The sequence below is a fragment of the Balaenoptera acutorostrata genome, chromosome 20 (assembly GCF_949987535.1).
Source record: "Balaenoptera acutorostrata chromosome 20, mBalAcu1.1, whole genome shotgun sequence".
Taxonomy (NCBI): domain Eukaryota; kingdom Metazoa; phylum Chordata; class Mammalia; order Artiodactyla; family Balaenopteridae; genus Balaenoptera; species Balaenoptera acutorostrata.
In genome coordinates, this window is record NC_080083.1 from 38,077,699 (window position 1) to 38,097,602 (window position 19,904).

The window sequence follows — 19,904 nt, forward strand, 5'->3', positions numbered from 1 at the left end:
TGCTCTGTAAGCGCTTTCCATCTGTCTTCTTGTTCTTCAAACTGATTCAGAACCCAATTGTGATCCTTTTTTTCAAACACTGTTTTCTAGGATATGTTCAGATTATCGTTCAGCTAGACAGAGTAGTGTTACTGAAACCAATCAGCACTGAGCCAGGCGGCAGAGAATAAAAGAGAACTAATCACTCTAACTTTGGCCAGCAGCCTTGAAAACATGTTACCCTTCATAAAGAGGTCAGCAGGATTTGTGGGCTGGGCAGCCTATTATGAGACTGTCACCTGAGGATAAGGAAGAAATGAAGTGAAGAAATACACACAATGGATATGACTACTTTCTTTTTTTTTTTTTTTTTTTTTACTGTGAACATTAGCATTAAGTTGGTTACCGTACACATCCAAAGGCCCAGCATCTCAGAAATATCATGAAGTGGCACACCTTGTACCAGAGTCTCATAAGAATAAAATAAACAATGCTACATCAAGTGGTTAAAAATACACAAAAAAGTAGTTTTAACAGTCTATAAATTTTTTATACTTAAAATCATGATTGAGTTGAAATTAAAAAGTGCATTTCAATTGCTAAAAAAATAATATTGGTATAGTTAACACAAGGGGGGAAAATCAGTACATTGAGGGATCTGACAGGATGCTGGAATACAGAGGACTCAGGGAAGCTGGGCAAGTTTGGAGACTCAGGAGGGAAGCTTGGTTCCCCCTTACTACGGTTCCCTGGGGCCAAGCAGCTCTCCTCTCCCCAGTATCTTTCCCATCTTACGAGATCCTGTCCTATTACCTGTCACCTCCCCAACTGAAAGACTCCTCTAAACTTCTTTGCAGCACGAGAGGTACCTGTCCTACATGAGTCCAACTTCACCTTCAACTGTGTCCTCACAGAGGTAGGAGAGGGACACTGCCCTCTTCTGGACTTGACACAAGTACCCCAGCTACATGGCCTTAATCCTTATGACCTAGCAGGCAGAACAGGGACCAAGCAGCTTCTGTTTTGTCAAACTCCTTTGGACAAATGTTCAACATTCAACAACAAGCTTTGTAAACCTAACGCTGAACAATTCCTGGCAAGCAAACTGGATTTTTTCTTTAAGAAATGAGGAAAAGTGCAAGTGATTTCAGTACTGTTGGGGAAAACAAAAATAAAGATAAACAAGTTACACCTGGCCCCCTGTTACCTAAACCAATCACAGCTTCAGTTTTGTTTTTTGCCAAGTGCTGGGGTTACAAGCGGATGCCTCTATCTGTCTGTATCGCTCAGGGTCAGACTCGGCTGGGGAAAAAGGGCCAAGGAGGTGTCTGTTCGCAAGGCCATTCCAGGTGCAAATGCCTCCTGGCTCTACGGGCTAAATAGTTTGGGTCTGGGGTTTCCTCTTAGTTGATTACTGACCTGCTTCTTGTGAGGAAGGTGCTGCTATGAGCACAAACAAAACTTGCGGTCAGAGAGCTGGTGAGGGTCAGGAGCCCTAAGACAAGAAACTGACACAGAGGGAACACAAACTGAATTCTAACCGGGAGGAGTGACTGCTGCAGGGGACTCCCTACGGGTCAGGACACAGGGCTGACCCCGCTGACTTGGTCCCTGCTGTAACAGACATCTGCTTGGAGCAGAGAAGGTAAGAAGCACTTCCTCATTCATACTCCAGAGTTACCCCTGCCGCTCTTGTCCTTCTCAGAGATGTAATGGCCCTGCGCTGGTGGTGGGATTTGGGAGAAAAAAGTAAGGAGGGTGGCTTTCCTGCTCTGCATTTAGCACACAATGGATCCCCAATGGGAAGGTTCTGGCTTTCAATCTCTGGCACCAATATGTAAAAAGGCTAATTCAGATGCCTGACCCACAAGGACCTCTGACCCACATATCAACCTTTGTTTCCATCATGAGGCTGAGCACTTAGTAATAAGGGAAAATGTCTTAAAAACCAAGATCTATTAATAAATATTGAGCCTAGAGAGAATATTCTATAAGAGACTTAAAAGCGGGATCTTTCTTTAGAAGGTGAGAATAATGAAGCTAAAGTATTTTGTTGCTCCCTTGTGGACAAAGCCAGTACTGCTGGTGGAGCAGAATCACACTGCCCATGTCAAGAGGAAGATGCATATTCAAACTTACGGAAGATTGAGAAGAATTCATCTGATTTTCAGAGGCTGCATATATATGGTTGGGGATACAACTTCAGCAGTAAACACCAAAACTATGCCACACAGTTTCTTTCTTTTTTACTTTTGGAATAAGTCTAATGAGTTGAATAATGGAGCATAGAAAAGATATTTCTAGGATAGGCTAGAGATTCTAAAAGAACAAAATATTTCCCACCAACTTTTGAATGCAATTAAACGCAGCCTCAAGACCTATGCAGAATGTGAGTTGGTGTCTCCGGCCTTGTGAGCACACGGTCCCTTTTCACCTGTTAAAGGCAGGTAAGAAGGAAGCCGCGTTTGTTCGGAGGAGCTGGATATTTAGAAACAACTTGATTCTTTGGCCATCCGCTATAGAGACAGGCTCTTTGGTTGATCAAAACCAACAACGCAAGTTCCAGATTTCCTTCCAAAGTTAAGCAAAATTCAGCTCCTACCCCTTCTTGCCCCATCCCCCAAATCATTTTCAAGTAATTTGTAACATCCCTGATCTCACCAGGGAAGCTCAAATAGTGTGAAACTAGAAAGTGGAGGAGACACTTCTTAGGGGCAAAGGCCCTTTGATACTTGTGCCAAACGTCTCCTACATACAAAGACATGAAACAAGCCAACAGTCTGTCTCAGGGATGCAGCTCCTCAGGTGTGAGCACCACCCCCCCCTCCTCCCCCACTCCCCGCACGGCTCCCACTGCTGTACTGCCTGAGATTCCCAGGAGAGAAGCCACAGATTCAAAGTGGTTACTTTAGGTAGCCAGTTACTACCTAAAAGAGGCAAACTTCTAGGTTTGGGGACTGTCAAGGCATACTAAAGCAAAAAGATTTCAAACAAGAAACTCTTGTTACCTATTTCTGTAGAAATCTACTTTTTGCATTTTGTAAACGAGTATTCCCATTCCAAACAGCCAGTGACATCTTCAAATGTCTTGAATTTATTCATTATCAAACATAAGCATTCTCACAATATTACACTGTCCCACCAATAACATACTGTCGCCAGATAAAAGGAACAAGAATTTATTAACAGCTGCCTTCTTAGACTCCCACTTCATGTGGTTGTTAGTTAGCCTTGAAAACCTGAGTATTAGTATTATTAACTTTAAGGAAAGAGGCATGATGTTTTAAGTCAGAAAGGAAAAATTTCGACTAAGGCCAAAGGGCTCAACTCAATAGCTTTCATTCACTTAAAAAAAAAAAAGCAATCTAATTTCCTCATTTTAATGAGTTCTATTTGTTTTCAGTTTTGGAGGAGAACTGAAAGGGAGCAAGAGACCTGTACACAGCACAAGCTGCAGTTCTGACTGTGAAAGATGAGCCAATTGCTACAATGTTTCATCAATAAGGTGCTCATGTCACATGGAGAACACACTGAAACCTCCTTTTTATTACATCCTTCATATACTACGTATCAACAATATTTTAAAGATTAATTAGATGTGAACAAGTAGAAGAGAAAGTAACTGGAAGTTTTTGAGGGACAGAAGGATGAGAGAGGCAGATCAAACATCAGTAAAAGGACTTCTGATAAACCCAGAGAGCAATTTTAAATTAATTTGACTAAAATAACATTATGGGTACAACCTGGCACAATGTTTCTCGAAGAGAGAGAGCATATCAGAATAGGGCATAGCAAGAGCAGCATTCAAGATCCCTTAACCAGAAAGGGGAGGCATTCGGGAAGACTAAGATGAGAAAAAGATGTGCAAAAGAGATACTCAATGACCTTTAATTTGAAAGAAACATCTACTTTCTGGTGAAAGAAAGGAACATGAGGAGTTCAGATAAGGATAAAACCTTTCATCACTAGACATGTAGTACGTGAGGAAATAAGATATAAGTAAAAGTTTAAAATGTAATCTAAAAGCGACATGGGGGAACAAAACAGAAATACATTAAAAATTCACATCCAAGGTTTTAGAGCTAGTTTGTAGAGACAAATCAATTGGAATAAGAGTGAGTTCCAATACTCATGGAGGATGAATAATCAGAGGTAGGATTTAGATCAGGAAAAGAATGTTCCATGATGCTGGCTTTTTGAAGGCACTCAAGAACAGAGTGAGAGAGACTGAAGCTGCAGTGAGATAATACAGGATTAGTGAGAGCGGTACGCTCACTAACCTGTCATAAGGAAATAAAAACCACTCCAGGAACATTATGACAATACATATATTATCAAGTTATACACAGAGTCTAACAAGGTAGAAATCCACTTTGTAAGTAGTTTCTTACAACAATATAGCTTCTACTTAGGGAATGAGAAAGAGAAGTTTGTTTTCCCCGATATGCAATTCTGCAAAATAGTTTAATGAAAAATTTGATAAGTGGTACATTATCTAGTTCTTTAAACAAATTTACTGAGGCTAAAGCTTCAAAGCTGGGACAACCAAGGAGTTTGATTTTCCTTTGAATCTTGCAAAACCTATCCTCTAAGACAAAAAGATCTGATCACAAAGTCTATAAAAAGTCTAGAGAGTATAAAAGTACAGAACTATGAAAGTAGATATATTGATGGCAACTTTTATGGCTTCCATAGAAAGTGTAGAGAGGATCTCTGGTTTGCTTTATCGAGGTAGTGTCCAGGGTTGGAAGGTCATCGTTATTTGTTATAAACACTACAGATGACAAAAGCAGGTTAGCTAGGGTGTTGCTAGTACATAATAATGCCAGTATCTCTAGTGGCTAATGACCTTTCATTCCTGAAAAAAAATGATCTTTTGGGAAATTTCCTATCTTGGTTTAGGTAAAGGAAAATTAAAACCCAATATTTACGTGCTCAATTTTATAGCCTGAAGAATTCCAAGTGAGTTGATTTTTGTAATGGGAGATAGCTGATAAAATTCTTAAATGTAACTTATCCCTTTTCCATCAAATACTTCCCATACAGTCTGGAACAGCATCGAAATGTTCATCATGTGGATCAGCGATGTAATAAAAGTTGTCTCTTCTATGCAGTAGCTCAAACAGATGGGTTTCTCTAACTTTAGTTTTCTTTTCTCTCTCTTTTTTTTTTAAACATTAAAACCCCACCTACCATTCTGTGTTTCACTAACGGAAATCTTCAAGATGTGGTAAATATATATACACATCTGCAATGGATTTCTATTTCTGCTTGATTTTCTTAAAATTTAAAACTTCCAGTGAAATAAAAATTAAGCTAAACAAGCATATCCATTCAAAAAAACATAAAAAGTGAAAAAAATTTCAAGAAGTAGAAAATTAAAAGTTTACAAGTATCTCTTCAGAGTATTTTGCCGCCAGTTAGTATACAAGGGGCAATCAAATCATAGGGAGGGAGCATTCTAACCACAATGAAAAGGTACTTCCAACCAATGTAGTTTTAAAAAAGATGGTACAACTATGGTAATGTCCATGCTCAGTCATTAATTTAGAACAGTTAATGTAAAAATGGTAGACTGTAAAAGTATACGTAACCGATTTGCAAAGGTTACTTTGAACTACTGTAGTAAAGTTTTATGTGGAAACTTCCCTGCTTGCTAAAACTAAGAATGAAATCACAAATATACATGGAAAGGAAGCCACATGCTTTTAAACTGTTCATCTTAGTTTCTTCACTCAAATGTAAAATCTGACTCAGTATGAGCCTGCCCCACTCAATTTGAGAAAGCAACAAGCAGCCTTTCATTAAGGCTAAGGAAGAGTTTATATTTGAATGATAAATCTATGAGAAAAGAATTAAAAAGTGCAAAAAAAATTTAAAAAGCAATAGCAACTCAAGCTGGGAATTTTCAAGTAAGTCTTAACTCTAGCAACGATACAAGCCTTTGAAGACAGTAAAATTAAGTCATGAGAAACAGCCTCAATTTGGTATCTATATAATGCTGAAATGTGGCCTTTGTTGTCTTTGAAATTTAAGTACAGATAAGGGCTGAGAACTCAAACTCCTCCATAGTTCTTTTTTTCATAAACAGATAACAAGTAGGTAATAAGTTTTGAAGAAGTCACAGGGTGCTGTACTATAGGTGGGAGGGAACACACCATACAATGCAACTTTTATTTTAGTAGAGGACCCCAATCAAAATTTTAACCCTGAGTTTGAGTCTTAAGCGTGTTAAACCTGATGCGCATATATGTTTAAGGCTTAATTCTGCAGTTCTTCTATTCAGAAGCATTAATGTTATGAATATTCTTAATGCATTTCATTAGGCATATGTAACAAGACACTGATGAGGAGTCATTATATTCCGAGCAGTTTTCCCGAAGACCACAAACCCCAAATCAGAGAAGGTATGCTTATCTAGGGAAAAAAAAATTGGAAGTTTCCAGATTTTTCCACAGTACATTTCACTAAGAACTGTATTGTGTGACAATGCTGCTATTTTAAAGAGATAATCCTTTCTTTGCTTCTGTTAAGGGTGGTGGTGATTATTTGCTTAATATTGGTTTTCCTATGTAGATATTGTTTTTTCCTATGTAGATATTTTCTTATGGCTATATTCACTTGAATGAAAAATCAAATATGACTACCTGAATTTTCCAGTGTGTAATTATAGTACACCTCATAAAATGGTGGAGTCAATGGTCTCAAGTCTAGAATTCAGAACTGCTGCCCACTATTGTAAATTTATTTAGAACAAAATAAGGTATAACCAATTAACTAAGCTGTAATTTACATCTTAAACATCATTTTAATATTACAAGCTTGGACATGAAATAATGGTATGTCCACACAAAGGTGTATATCCACAACCTTGTCATGGAATGCCAAGGAGACTGTGTAAATAAGGGGAGGCAGCCACTAAAGATATAACAGTCATAAATAAGGAATTAACTTTTCTTATTGGTTTGGGTACTTGAGTGTTCAAAGAATGTACACAAATATTTAAAACCACATTCCTTAGAAGTTAAAACCAAAAACAGGAAAAGTATGTCTTGAGATACTTTTCCGTCTCATTCCCAAATTTTCCTATGCTCATTATAGAAGACAAAGGCAGTAATCAGAAGGAAAAAATCTGGAAATATTAAACCAAAAAGCTAACAGAGAATGCGATATTTTAAAAATAGGGACTTAACCTCAATGGAAAGAGTTCCAGTTTTCCTACCACGGAGCTAATCAGCCAGAAAAGTGCTGTAAGTCTATCTGCACACTTAATATTAAAAATAAAAAATAAATAAAAGTCAGGGTTCTGATTCAGGCAAAGATTTAAAACCTTGAGGAAAGAAAAATGAAGACATTTCAAGATTAAAAAAATGAGAGAGAGAGAGAGAGAAAGAAAGAAAGTAGACCTCGTTTTGAAACTCAGTTCGCTGAGATGAAAAATTACAAAATTTTTAGCTACACTGAGTCCGGACAAATGTGATCAGTTAAATATAACCAATCTGTTAGCCCTTCTGTTCAGCCTTTCTTATAATGAGCTCCTGATTGACCATGCTCTTTAGAAGTTACCCAAACTCTTTCAAACCTGCCCCATTTGCGGCTCTCCTTATCCAAGAAGGCTGCTATCACATCATCGCTTGCAGAGGACAGGGCAGCAAAACGTCGTTTTCTCTCTCTCACCACAATTTAAACTGTGTTAGAATAGCTCGAAGTTGTGACTACATCCATGGATAGAAGAGACATTTTAAAAGTCATAACCAATTTGTGTTCTTATCCAAATTTCTCAGCCACTATCAGCAACATCATGTTTGTGATTTTAGTGTACTATTTTATCTTTTTGTAACAATTCTAGAAAAATAAAGCAACCTTAAAGTGAGCAGTGTATTAGGAAACTTCCATTTGTCGTCCCACAGAGGCTGAACCTGAACACGTTTCTGGGGGAAGCGAGACGTGACTGAGAGGAAACAGCCTCCGTCACCTCCTCCTCTTGACGGTGAACAGCTTTACTCAGATTTTCAAAACAGGCCAGCTTCAGGTGACCTCCCTGGAAAAGGCTCAACCCTCTGCAAATCATTCCATTCAACATACTAACTGAACCAAACGAAACATGGAGGACACAGCATGTCCACGAGCCTAACAGGCCCCCGAGTGTTAAGCAGAGATTAAAAAACTACCAAGTACTTATGCCAAATTCCGAAAGCAAAACCTCGTTTTTGCAATAACCTGGTCTGGAGACCCTTTCAGATACATCTAGTCTCTGAAGCACCTTTGAGTTGTACGGATGTAAGAATAACTTTGAACTATAGAAGTTATATGCATCTTTAAGAATCACATTTTGATGATTATAAAAATTTTTTCTATTTTACAACATAGGTCCAGCTACACTGAAAAAATTACACTGCTTATTGAAATACATTTCATTTTAGAAACAGACTACTAAAGAAGTCTATACAAAAACTCTAAAATAATTTCTGTAGTAAAATAAAGAGTGCATTAGGAGAGCTACACAAAGAAGAAAATTTCCGTCTTTCTCTATAATGCTTGATATACTGTGAAACATGGCTAGCTCAACTCTGAAGCCAGCACCAAAAGCTGAAAAGAATTTGTTACGATACACAGTGATACAATTAATGCTCTGGATTAATGTCACAGCCTTCCCGATTAGTACAAAGGAAACCAGGCCTGTCCCCTCTTTGAGGAGAAGTCCAGGATATAAAAGCAAGCATACCTCATCAGCTGATATGAAATTATAAAATTCCACAAGTCTGAGTATTTGAAATTTATAAAAGTCACCAGAAAATGCAAGCAAATTGGGTTTTAGTTCGGTGGTTCCCTGGTTCGACAGTTCCCTCCGTGAGCTCAAGGTCTTCTTGTCCACTCCCTCGGATGTGCTGATTCACCAAGACCATGACAAAGCTCTTGGCGGAGGCTGAGGAGAGTCTGACAGCTACAGAAATGCTCACCAACCCCCTCTCTGCAAACTCACACCGGGGCACGGAACTCGTGGAGAACACATTTAAGGAGATGGATGTTAGTGATGCTGGGCTGAACTGTTCTTCTCTGCCAGGTGCCGCAGGAAGGTGTCCTCACCCTGGCCCCTGTTATTTAAAGGCTCGCTCTTAAAGAGAGCTGGAGGTGGGGGGAGGTGAGGGACTGGGGGGATAGGAAGGTGGTGCGGGTGGTGAGGGTGCGCGTGGATGTGAAGGTGCGAGAAGGGGTGGGGCATGGGCCGAGGGGTTAGCGTGCTGACGGGGTTCATACTGATGGGAGGGGCGGGGGTCGTGGGGGTGCTCCCCACAGAAGGAACCGGGGTGGCCGGGGAGGTTGTGAGTGGGATCTGGACAGCAGGCGGCACGTTCACGGGGCTGGTCACCCGAAAGCACTTCTCCTTGTGGGCCTTAAGCATGTTGGAGAAGCGGAACCGCTGGCCGCACACATCACACGGATAGGGCTTCTCGCCTGTATGAGTTCTGCGGTGCCTCTTCATGTTGGGGCGGCTGGTGAAGCTTTTGCCACAGATTTCACAGATAAAGGGTTTCTCTCCTGAGACGAACACAGACACAAAAACAGGATTAACACACTAGGCGGCAAGTATGCGCTCCGGCTATTCCTCATATTAAAAAAGGAGGTTACCACTCCTCTCCCTTATGGCATATTATATTCTAATAGTCATAAAAGAGTTCCCCAAAGTTGGGACTTAACAAAAAAAGAGCAGATACAACTAAAACTTACTTACAGCCTACCATCTGGGCTTGGTTAAAAGAAAAAAAAAGGCTTCTACAGTAGTGATCTTCCACATCCTACAGGAAGGAGTGTTCAAACGGCTTTCCTGTGTTCCAGGGAACCAAGCCCACAGATGAATCTCTGCCTCTAAGCATAGGCGAGCTGATCTGTGAGCAATTTCTGACATTCCAACCCAGAGTAGGACTTTGCTGAAAGTGTCTTGTGGAGTAAATAAGTCTCCGCATGTCTACTCGAACATAATCCTTAGAATGCGGCTTACACTTTTGCTATTTGGGGAAATTCTGGACTGACTCACCCTACCACACAGATTTTGCACCACAGTGTTTCTCTGCAGGCGGTTCTCCATTACGTGGGACTGTCTGCACACCTGAAGAGCGCTCAGTGGTCCTGGCGCCAGATGACTATACGCCCCCAAGAAATTCTGACCATCAAGAAATGTCCCCACACCATTTCCAAATGCCCATGGGTGTGGGGAGGGTTGAGCGGCAGGCTACCATTCTTGGTGGAGAACCACTGGGACAATGAGCCAAAAAGGAAACAAAACCCCTTCGTTCTAAGGGCACTTAGGGAGGAAATTAGGTTTGGGTTCTAAGGGCTTAATTTTTAAACTTCCTAACTTTCCTTTGGACTTACTGCTTAGTTCTATGCTATATCTGCCTGCCTCTCTCCCCAGGCCATAGGGAGAAACAAAATGATGTTTGAACACACATGTCCATGATCACTTCATCCAGAATGCTGTGGTGCGGTGCGGAATACCTGTCTACATGCGCTTCAGTGACCATGTGCTTGTATTTATCATTTCCTTCACCAATGCTCAGTGTATGTAGCTTGTATCTCTACCGTAGCTCCTGCTACAAGAGTGTGCTCTCACTTCAATTATTATTCCCTTTGTTTCTAACAGGTGTCCTTATTCTACTCTGTATAAATAAGAGCTATTGTGTATGGAGTCTTACTGTGTGCTTGGCACTGTTCTAATCACTTGACACCTTATTAACCTTTGGTGACCCTCACAGCCTTATGAGGTAGGTACGCTATTATCCCTATTTTACTGATGAGGAAATTAAGAAACTTGCTGGCGGTTCTACAGCCAGCGGAGAGGCAGGATTTAAAACTCTGCAGTCTGGCGCCAGACACGTAAAACAATGGCGCGTTACACCTCAACGTTTTGTGCATTCCTGAACACACAAAGGAATGTTATTTTCTTACTGTTTTCCTCCACTCTGGGACTCCTTCTAACAACTACGAGCAAACTCCTCTTTATCCATATTGTAGTCCTTATTTCTTCTCTCTGTCTTTGAAAACTGACATCTCCTGTTGCCTCCTTCCATGGAAGCCAGACTTTTCCTCACTTCCCATGAGAGACTGAATCGAACCGTCAGGAGGGATCAGTTTTCTCCATAGTTACCAGTACTATTTGCTGACTATAATATTTCTTTTATCTTCCTACCTTTCATTATTCAATCACTGCCACTGCTAGGATCTTCACTGTGATTCATATTCATCTTTCTAGATAAATTCTCTACTGGCTTGTGTTCCTTCTTTTTAATCCATTTCCTCCAATTAAAAACTTCAAATTCGGGCTTCCCTGGTGGCGCAGTGGTTGAGAATCTGCCTCCCAATGCAGGGGACACGGGTTCGAGCCCTGGTCTGGGAAGATCCCATATGCCGCGGAGCAACTAGGGCCCTGAGCCACAATTACTGAGCCTGCGCGTCTGGAGTCTGTGCTCCGCAACAAGAGAGGCCGCGATAATGAGAGGCCCGCGCACCGCGATGAAGAGTGGCCCCCACTTGCCACAACTAGAGAAAGCCCTCGCACAGAAACGAAGACCCAACACAGCCATAAATAATAAATAATAATTTAAAAAAAAAGAAAAAAAAACCTTCAAGTTCTATGTTAAATGGAATTGATTAAATCAGTTGTGGTATACCCATCTAATGGAGAGTGCCATTAAAAACAATATTATAAAAGTATAGAAATGTAGTTATTAACATGAAAATCTATAATCTATTATCTATAGCCTATTAAGTAAAACAAGCAAGTTATGAACACGTATGCATGGTATTATCCATTTTTAATGAAAAATATGTGTAGGAAAATATGGTAAGAAATACAACAAATGTTACCAGTGATCATCTCTAGATAATGGGATTATGAGTGACATTTTACTTTATTTTTTATGCTTATATGGACTTCCTATTTTCTAAAATAAACATGATTTACTTGTATAATAAAATGTTTTAAAAGCACACCTGTTTGATAACCTATCAATCCCCTTGACCCCTTCCTCCTTGACTCTCCAGAGTTAACAGTCTTCATTCCTAACAGCCATGCGGAACCAGAGCCAAAGGACCTAATCTTTGAATTATTAGTCTAATACAAGCAAACATTCTCCACTTAATTCACTAATCACTTTTTAGGTTCACTAGACACTTTATTCATTGACAGTTTACTTAATGTATGGACATGTAACTTTCTGTTATGTGCTCAAACCTGGATCCAGTCCTGGATCTCTCTCATCATCTATCTCTCATTTGTAGTCTTCTAGGCTATAATGATTTGCCGCAGAAAGACTAAAAACTATTAGAACTAGCCTACCATAAATCCATATATTCAAATTTAAATGGGTCCTTTTAACTACTTAATAATCTTTTATCCATTTCTTGATGTCCTACCAAATTTCCCACATTTGTTAGTTATTCCAGACATAAACCCACAATCCCACCCAACTCTCTCATTATTCATTAGTCCCCATCTCCTAACTGTGCTAATGACTGATGATAAGGTTTCCCTGAAACCTCAAGGTAAGATTACAATGAGGCTGAAACAAGGAAAAATCAAAATGTAACATTTGAAATCAACCATCTGCACAATGTCCCACTTTAAAGAAGTGCTAGTAAATGGGTGGCTGGAGGAGGTACTAACAGCTAAGTCCATCAAGGTAACTAGAAAGCACATATGTCAATACATCTTATGATGTAACCTGATTGTTACATACAGATAAAGCTAACCTAATTATGAGAAACAGTATTGTAATGAGTCTGAAGAATGCACATAATAAATGAAGACAGAATCTGCAGGGAAGACAGAAAGAGCAAGAATTTGGCTAGTTAGCTGTCTTTTGAACTTTCAAAGGAAAAAGTGATCTGGCCAGTGAACACAAGCTTCCCAATCTGCTTATGAATATCCTTGAGCAGCATCAGAAATCTGTGTATCTATATATCTGGCCTATCATAACATTACAATCGTTCACCTGGATTACTGCAATATCCACCTGACTGGTTTCACCATCTCTATTCTTCCTTCCCACCCTCCAATCCACTCTCCACACTGTAGCCAGAGCGAACTTTCAGATGTGTCACGTTCTGCTTAAAACCACTGAAGAATGTACCACTGTCCTTAGAATAAAGCTCAAACTTTTCTACATGGCTTATTCTGTGATGTGGTACTTGCTTACTGCTCTCCAGTATCATGTCTTATTATACTCCCTGCCTCCCCTCCTCCCCGAATCCATCAAACTCTAACCAACCTCATTTAGTTGTACTTACTGTGCTCTCATCACCAAACCACTGTTATGCCTTGCCTGTCTATCACCCCAACGTGACTATAAGCTCTGTGAATCTAGGGACTATTTCAGTCTTGTTCGCTACAGTAGCCCCGTTTAGTAGATTCTTAATTAATATTTATAAATAAATATTAGTTAATTCTAAGACATGCATTTCCCCCCACATATTTACATCTGTGAAACTGACATATACCATAACAATCGGTGATGTGTCATTCTTTAATTTGCAGCATTTTCTTAGCGATATATAAATGAGGTTTGTCTTAAAACTGATGGCTTCTTGGATTCCATGAAGGATGGTACTCACAATTAAAATCATTCAATTACCTTCCTTTGCTGTAATTTCCTGTCCCTGATGATCTTGTGATTATAATTTAGCTTCTAATATAAATTTATTTTAGGCAAAGAATATTCAGACCAAAGAACATAAGAGTTCGGAACCACTTGTCACTCAGGCTTTTCACTGTAAGTTAGCAACTTTATTTATATATTATTAAGACTATTTAGCACAGATCAATCCCTCTGACCCTCATCTGCTTGGGTACACTGACAAATTCTGGAAGCTGAGAACCACACTCTGGGATGGTGCTTTTTGCCCTCATGATGTCCTGTGTATCCCGCCCTTTTATTACTTGCTTCATTAAATTTGTATCAGAATAACTAAGTATGTGTTTCTGGAGTCAGACTGCCTTGGACAAGTTCTTTACTCTCTGAGCCTCATCTGAAAAATGAAGATAATAATAATAGGTTATTGCGATACGTTAGAAATTCGAGGAAAGTGCTTAGACCACTATTTGGTACATGGTAGACATTCAGTGCATTTTAGTGCTGCTGTTATTATCATCATCATCATCATCATCATCACTATCACTGGACCGTAAGCTCCTTGAGGGCAAAAAACAGGTCTTAATTCATCCTGTATCCCTCGGCACTTAGCACTGTGCCTGGTACAAAGAGAATCAACAATTATTCTATGTTGAACTCACGCCATGTCCACACCATCCCAGGAAACCCTGCCTGAGGGCTGGTCGGCTTCCCTAGATAAGATCTACCTCACTTCTCTTTAACTGCAAAGAAACAGCCCAATCAATGTCAGTTCCTGCAATGGCCTTAACCCCCACCAAAACATACTCTAAATGTGGTTTCATCCAGCCTTAAAAGAGCTATCCCTTTTCTTCTTTAAAAGCTAACCCTTTTTGGATCCTTTCAGGTACTACTGTCATCCTTATTTAGTACCAAGGAACCAGAGGCCTACAGGGGTTGCATAGTTCACTTAAGGTCACACTGCTAGTGAGTGGCAGAGCCAGGTTTGCCCAACTCCACCATCCAGCGCTTTCCCAGTGTGAGCATTACAAACAATACTAAGAGGCAGATGCAAACCAGGGAAAAGAATTTTAATATCGGTGTTAAACAAGGTCCCATATATATAAATATATACACAGAGCTATTATATAAAGAGCTATCATAAACAATAAGAAAAAGCCAAACACTGCAATGGCAAGATGAATACAGAAAAGGCACAAGCAATTCAGAAAAGAAAATATACCGATACCCAACAAGCATATGAAAAAAAATGCTCAATCTTATTTAGCAATTAAGTGCAAATTAACACAGTAAGAAACCATTTTTCACCTATTAATTCAACATTGATTTTATTTAGCATTGGATAGGGTTGGGAAAATGGGTATTTTCATGCACAGCTGGTAAGAGTATATGTGGATGGCTATTTTGCAATACATATCACCAAGTCTTAAAACTATACACATCCCTTTGCCCTAATAATCCCAGTTCTAGGAATTTATCCTAAGTAAATAATCACGGATGTGTTAGCCACAAAGTTGTTTGTCACAGTATTATTTATAACAGTAGAAAAATTGGAAATAGAAATAATCTAAATGTCCAATAGGGAACTGGCTAAATAAAATGGAGATAACATCCTTAACAGGACCACTGTAAAGGTTATACTGATTAAATGAGATGATGTATGTAAAGTATTTAAGATAGTACTCAGCATATATGTATATAATAAATGATGGCTATTATTACAGCAAATTTATAAGAAGGACTATTATACAACCTTTAAAATGATATTACTGTTAATGACATAATACAGTAAAATAAAAAGCAGGTTATAACAGAGCATAAAGACCCAACTTTTGTTTTATTACTATATACATGAACATATAAACACTTATGCATAGTATCTATATGTATATTAAGAAACTATAGAATTAAAAAAATATGTGCTAAAATGTTAACAGTAGTCATCTCTCATTGATAAGATTATAGATCATTTCAATTTTCATATTTTCTAATATACTTTAATAAGTACGTACTACTACTTTTAATGAGAAAAATAAAAACTTAAGTGAATTTGGGTGGCTGTATTCCTTTAGAAGAAACAGGGAACGTTCAGCTTGCCTATTTGGTCAAAGAAGAATACTTAACATAAAGTTTTATTCAACTTATACATTAATCACAAAATGTACACTTCAGTTTCATATTATGGACATTTAAGGGCCTGAAGAAAGAAAAAGGACAAAGGGGAAAGAAGAAAGAGTAAGAAACGCAGAAGGAGAAGGAGAGAGGGAGGACCCGGGAGGAAGAAGCGCAGGAAGATGGGCAGGAAAGAGGAGGTGAGCGCAGAGGCTTAAGTGGTTGGAGGTTCCTTCCAATCTTGCGACAAACATTTACTGGGCATCTACTATGTGCCAAGCACCGTGTGTGAATGTGATACAGCTTCTGCCTTCAAAAAAACTTATTTTCTGTCTAGTTCCATAGTTTCCCGCTGAATTAACAAAAAACTGCACCCTAAAAGCGACTCAGAACTAAGAGCCTGTCCAAGAGCCACCAGATTTTAAGAGGAGACTTTGTTAAAATACTCTGATATATCCTGCTATCCACTTAGGCTTCAAAGTTATCACTACCTTTTGAGATGTAATTTACTAAACTCCTCTCATGGCTCTTCCTCTAGCTTATTCCTTGAAATCAGAGGTGCTGCTCTGAATGGGAAAGAAGCTCACCAGGCAGGTATTTTTCTTTGGACTTAATAGAGGTGGGAACTACAGAGGCCCAGCCATGGGCAGAATTTCCTCACCACTAGTTAGGCAGGCTAAGCAAGATAATCTCTTGTGGTTCTTTCTAGCTCTGCTACTCTGTAGACTAATAGAACCTAGAATCCTGTGATTAGATTTTATTTAGAAACTTGAAATATGTTTCACACTGTTAAATTTGTGCAAAGACAGCTAATTCCGGAGTGTCAAGATGAGACAGACGTACAATGCCCCAGTGTTTACAGGTGGCTAGTATTCTAACCAGCTTCCTGGAGGCTGTGTGATCCAATGCTTACAAGACTCAAATCTATGCTATGAAGCATATACCTCTGAAAACACAACGTAGTTAAAATACTACTTAAACTCATTTGATGGATGTGTTCGTGAAAAGTAGTGAATTTTGGTAAATAAAATCCAATCAAACTTTAAGAATATTGAGAGGGTATCCTATTAAAAACAATGTCCCTCAGGGACTTCCCTGGTGGCGCAGAGGATAAGAATCCATCTGCCAATGCAGGGAACACAGGTTCGAGCCCTGGTCCAGGAAGATCCCACATGCCACGGGGCAACTCAATCCGTGCGCTGCAACTACTGAGCCTGCACTCTAGAGCCCACAAGCCACAACTACTGAGCCCACGTGCCACAACTACTGAAGCCCGTGCGCCTAGAGCCCGTGCTCCGCAACAAGAGAAGCCACTGCCAACGAGAAGCCCACACACCGCAAAAGAGTAGCCCCCGCTCACGGCAACTAGAGAAAGCCCGCATGCAGCAATGAAGACCTAATGCAGCCCAAAATAAAATAAATAAATAAATAAATAAATTTGAAAAACCAAAAAAACAATGTCCTCCATTTTTTAAAGACCCAGAACCCTCTCCTTAGAAAAATAACATACACACATATGCAAAACAAGTTTCATACAATTTCAGGAGATCCCGTGTCCCAAATAAAGAGTCCGTCATCTTGAAGGAACCCACAGTTAAAAGGCACTACCAATTCTTTTTTAAATAAATAAAATTATGAAAACCTAATTTTTCGGTATTATAAATTTGTATTTTTATATATCAGGTTTATTTAAAGCGGAATTTGCACTTAGAATGCAGACGCGTGGTTTAGAATTTTAAGTAAACAGACTCACAGGTGATCATTAACAAGTGCTTGAGACATATCTGTACCTTTCCCAAGAAATTCTTACCAGTGTGTGTTTTCATGTGCTCGTCGAAGTACTGCTTCATGTTGAAATCCTTGCCACACCACTGGCACATGAACTGTTTGTGCCCAATGTGGATGCTCATGTGGGAGCGTAGCTGGTACTTGTACTGAAACCTTTCGTCACAGTTCTGCATTGGACACAGTGGAGATTTTTGAGTGCCAAGCATAGCAGCTTTACCTGCGCCCGCCCTACCTAGCCTGAGATTAGGTATATTTTTCATACTCAAAATAGAACCTGCTTGTGTCAACTATCTGGCTCTGCTATATTTCTGTAGCTGAGTTATAATAAAAGTGAAAATTTCTCAAATAATTATCACTGAAGTATATCTAACTTCTCTGAATTACTGAGAAAAGTAAAATGACTCGTCACGTGTTATTCCCAAATTTAACCTAATCTAAGAGAGCTAACTCTGTGATAAAAATGACCGCTCTCTACCCAGCAGTGACATAACACAACGCTCAGAGCACGGGTCTGACGGCTCTGTGGAAACGCAGCCTTGTGCCTTGCACGAGGCACACCTCTCTCCCACTGCTCACCACGTATACATAAGCCAGCCCCCATGCCTGGGCCTGGTGGGCAGCACATGCCTTACCTCGCATCTGAAGGGCTTCTCTCCAGAGTGCTGCAAGGAGTGCACCTTGAGTGACATACTGCGTTTGAATGACTTTCCACAGGTTTCACAGGTAAATGGCATGTCTTTCGTGTGTGCTGCAACACAGAATGCACTTATACTCAAAAACAGTCCACCAAAAGGCTCAAACGGGAAAAGAGATATGTCCTACTGTAAGGTGGTCATGCCATCTTAATTGATTACTCTCTAATCTGTGAGGCTTTAACAGCAAAGTTCTGAAGGAAAAAAATAACAATGTTGAAAAGAAACCTGCGTGTGGAAGACTCTACCATCCAATTTGGTGATGCTTACTGAAGACACGTTGTATTTAGTTTCAGCAAGTCAAAACTGATTCAAATAAGGCAGTTCCTCATATCCTGCCCAATCCAAAGCATAAAACACACCAAAGAACAAGGGAAAATTATAGGTGTGCGAGAAAAGCAACAGAAAAAACTTACCAACCATGTGTTTCCGTACATGAGCCATGGTATAGAATTTCTTCTCACAAATTTCACAGGAAAATTTCTTTTCTGCATATCCATGGACGATCTTGATATGTTCATGAAGGGACCAGAGTTTCTTGAATGATTTATTACAGGAAACACACTGAGCAGGATAAATAGAAATAATCTTTATTTATAGGAGCTTCCAGAAAGCCACGCCTGCTGACTGGCAGCTGAAATGGGTGTGCTTTATTATTATTATTTTTTGGCCAAGCTGCACAGCTTGCAGGATCTTAGTTCTCCTGACCAGGGATTGGTTGAACCTGGGACACGGCAGTGAAAGTGCTGAGTCCTAACCACTGGACCACCAGGGAAGTCCCATGAAATGGGTGTGCTTTAGATTCGTGGCACAGGCCAGAATCCAAACAAATCCACGGAGTCCAGATTCCAACACCAACATCCTTATGTTCTATTTTCCAAGATGAAGTTTTTTAGAGACACTTTGGGGAGTATGAAGACAATGGCAAAAAGGAAGGCAAAAAGGAAGTTCCACTAATATCAAAGAACTGACTGCTTTTATCGAGTTAGCATTATACCTTTGAAAAGAACCTTCAAGTTTTTTTTTTTTTGTATATGGATTACCAAGAGCAGCTGTTTCCTACACATGGCTTACTATGCAGTTAATACGTGTTTACCAGAGAATACAAACTAATTTTAAATTAACATAAATAAAAACAAGATAAAGCATACATTAATGGTTATATATCTGTAGAAGTATAACAATGTTTTTGTAGCTTAGAGAGTGCATTTGGAGCCTTCATTGACACAAATTATTGAGATTTTATTATATTTTCCCAAATCTAATTTTCTCTATTAAACATCTCCCCCTGGCAGAATTTAATATGACCCCTCAGCTGATGGTCTCATCCTCCCTTTTCCCGGGGAGCCCAGCTCCAGATCTCTCACATAGGCACCTGTAGGAGACACAGGCGGTCCTGCCTAGTTCCCTGTATTATGGATCATCACTAGTCTAGGCTATCATAACATGTATCAAAATAAAATACTTCTGGTTAAAAACAATATTAGGAAGTTCTAGGTAACCATCAGACTCTGTGATACTGAAGGGAGCAAGTTGTTATTCACTGTAAATAAAGATCTCTGAACACATTATCCCTTCAGGAAACAAGGACTCTGAGAAGAGTCACAAAGATAAGCCTCTGGTTGGATACTGCTCGAGAAAAGGACAGACAACTCCTATAAGCTATTTTGTAGGGCACAGTTTTAATTTTTACTTGTTACCAGGT

The 19,904-nt window shown here is 39.6% G+C and overlaps 1 protein-coding gene across 2 annotated transcripts in view; it reads right to left on the minus strand.

Annotated features, from left to right (window-relative positions):
• Window positions 1-318: 318 nt before the first annotated feature.
• The window catches only part of ZNF652 (zinc finger protein 652), a 69,658-nt gene continuing 50,072 nt past the window's right edge, over window positions 319-19,904 (minus strand). For both annotated transcript variants that reach the window (XM_057535636.1, XM_057535635.1), the window contains 4 exons: window positions 18,616-18,763; window positions 18,140-18,255; window positions 17,530-17,674; window positions 319-9,519 (listed from right to left, as the gene is read on the minus strand). In XM_057535636.1, the coding sequence (XP_057391619.1) occupies window positions 9,008-9,519; window positions 17,530-17,674; window positions 18,140-18,255; window positions 18,616-18,763 (921 nt within the window). In that variant the 3' untranslated portion in view covers window positions 319-9,007. The remainder of the gene's footprint in view (window positions 9,520-17,529; window positions 17,675-18,139; window positions 18,256-18,615; window positions 18,764-19,904) is intronic.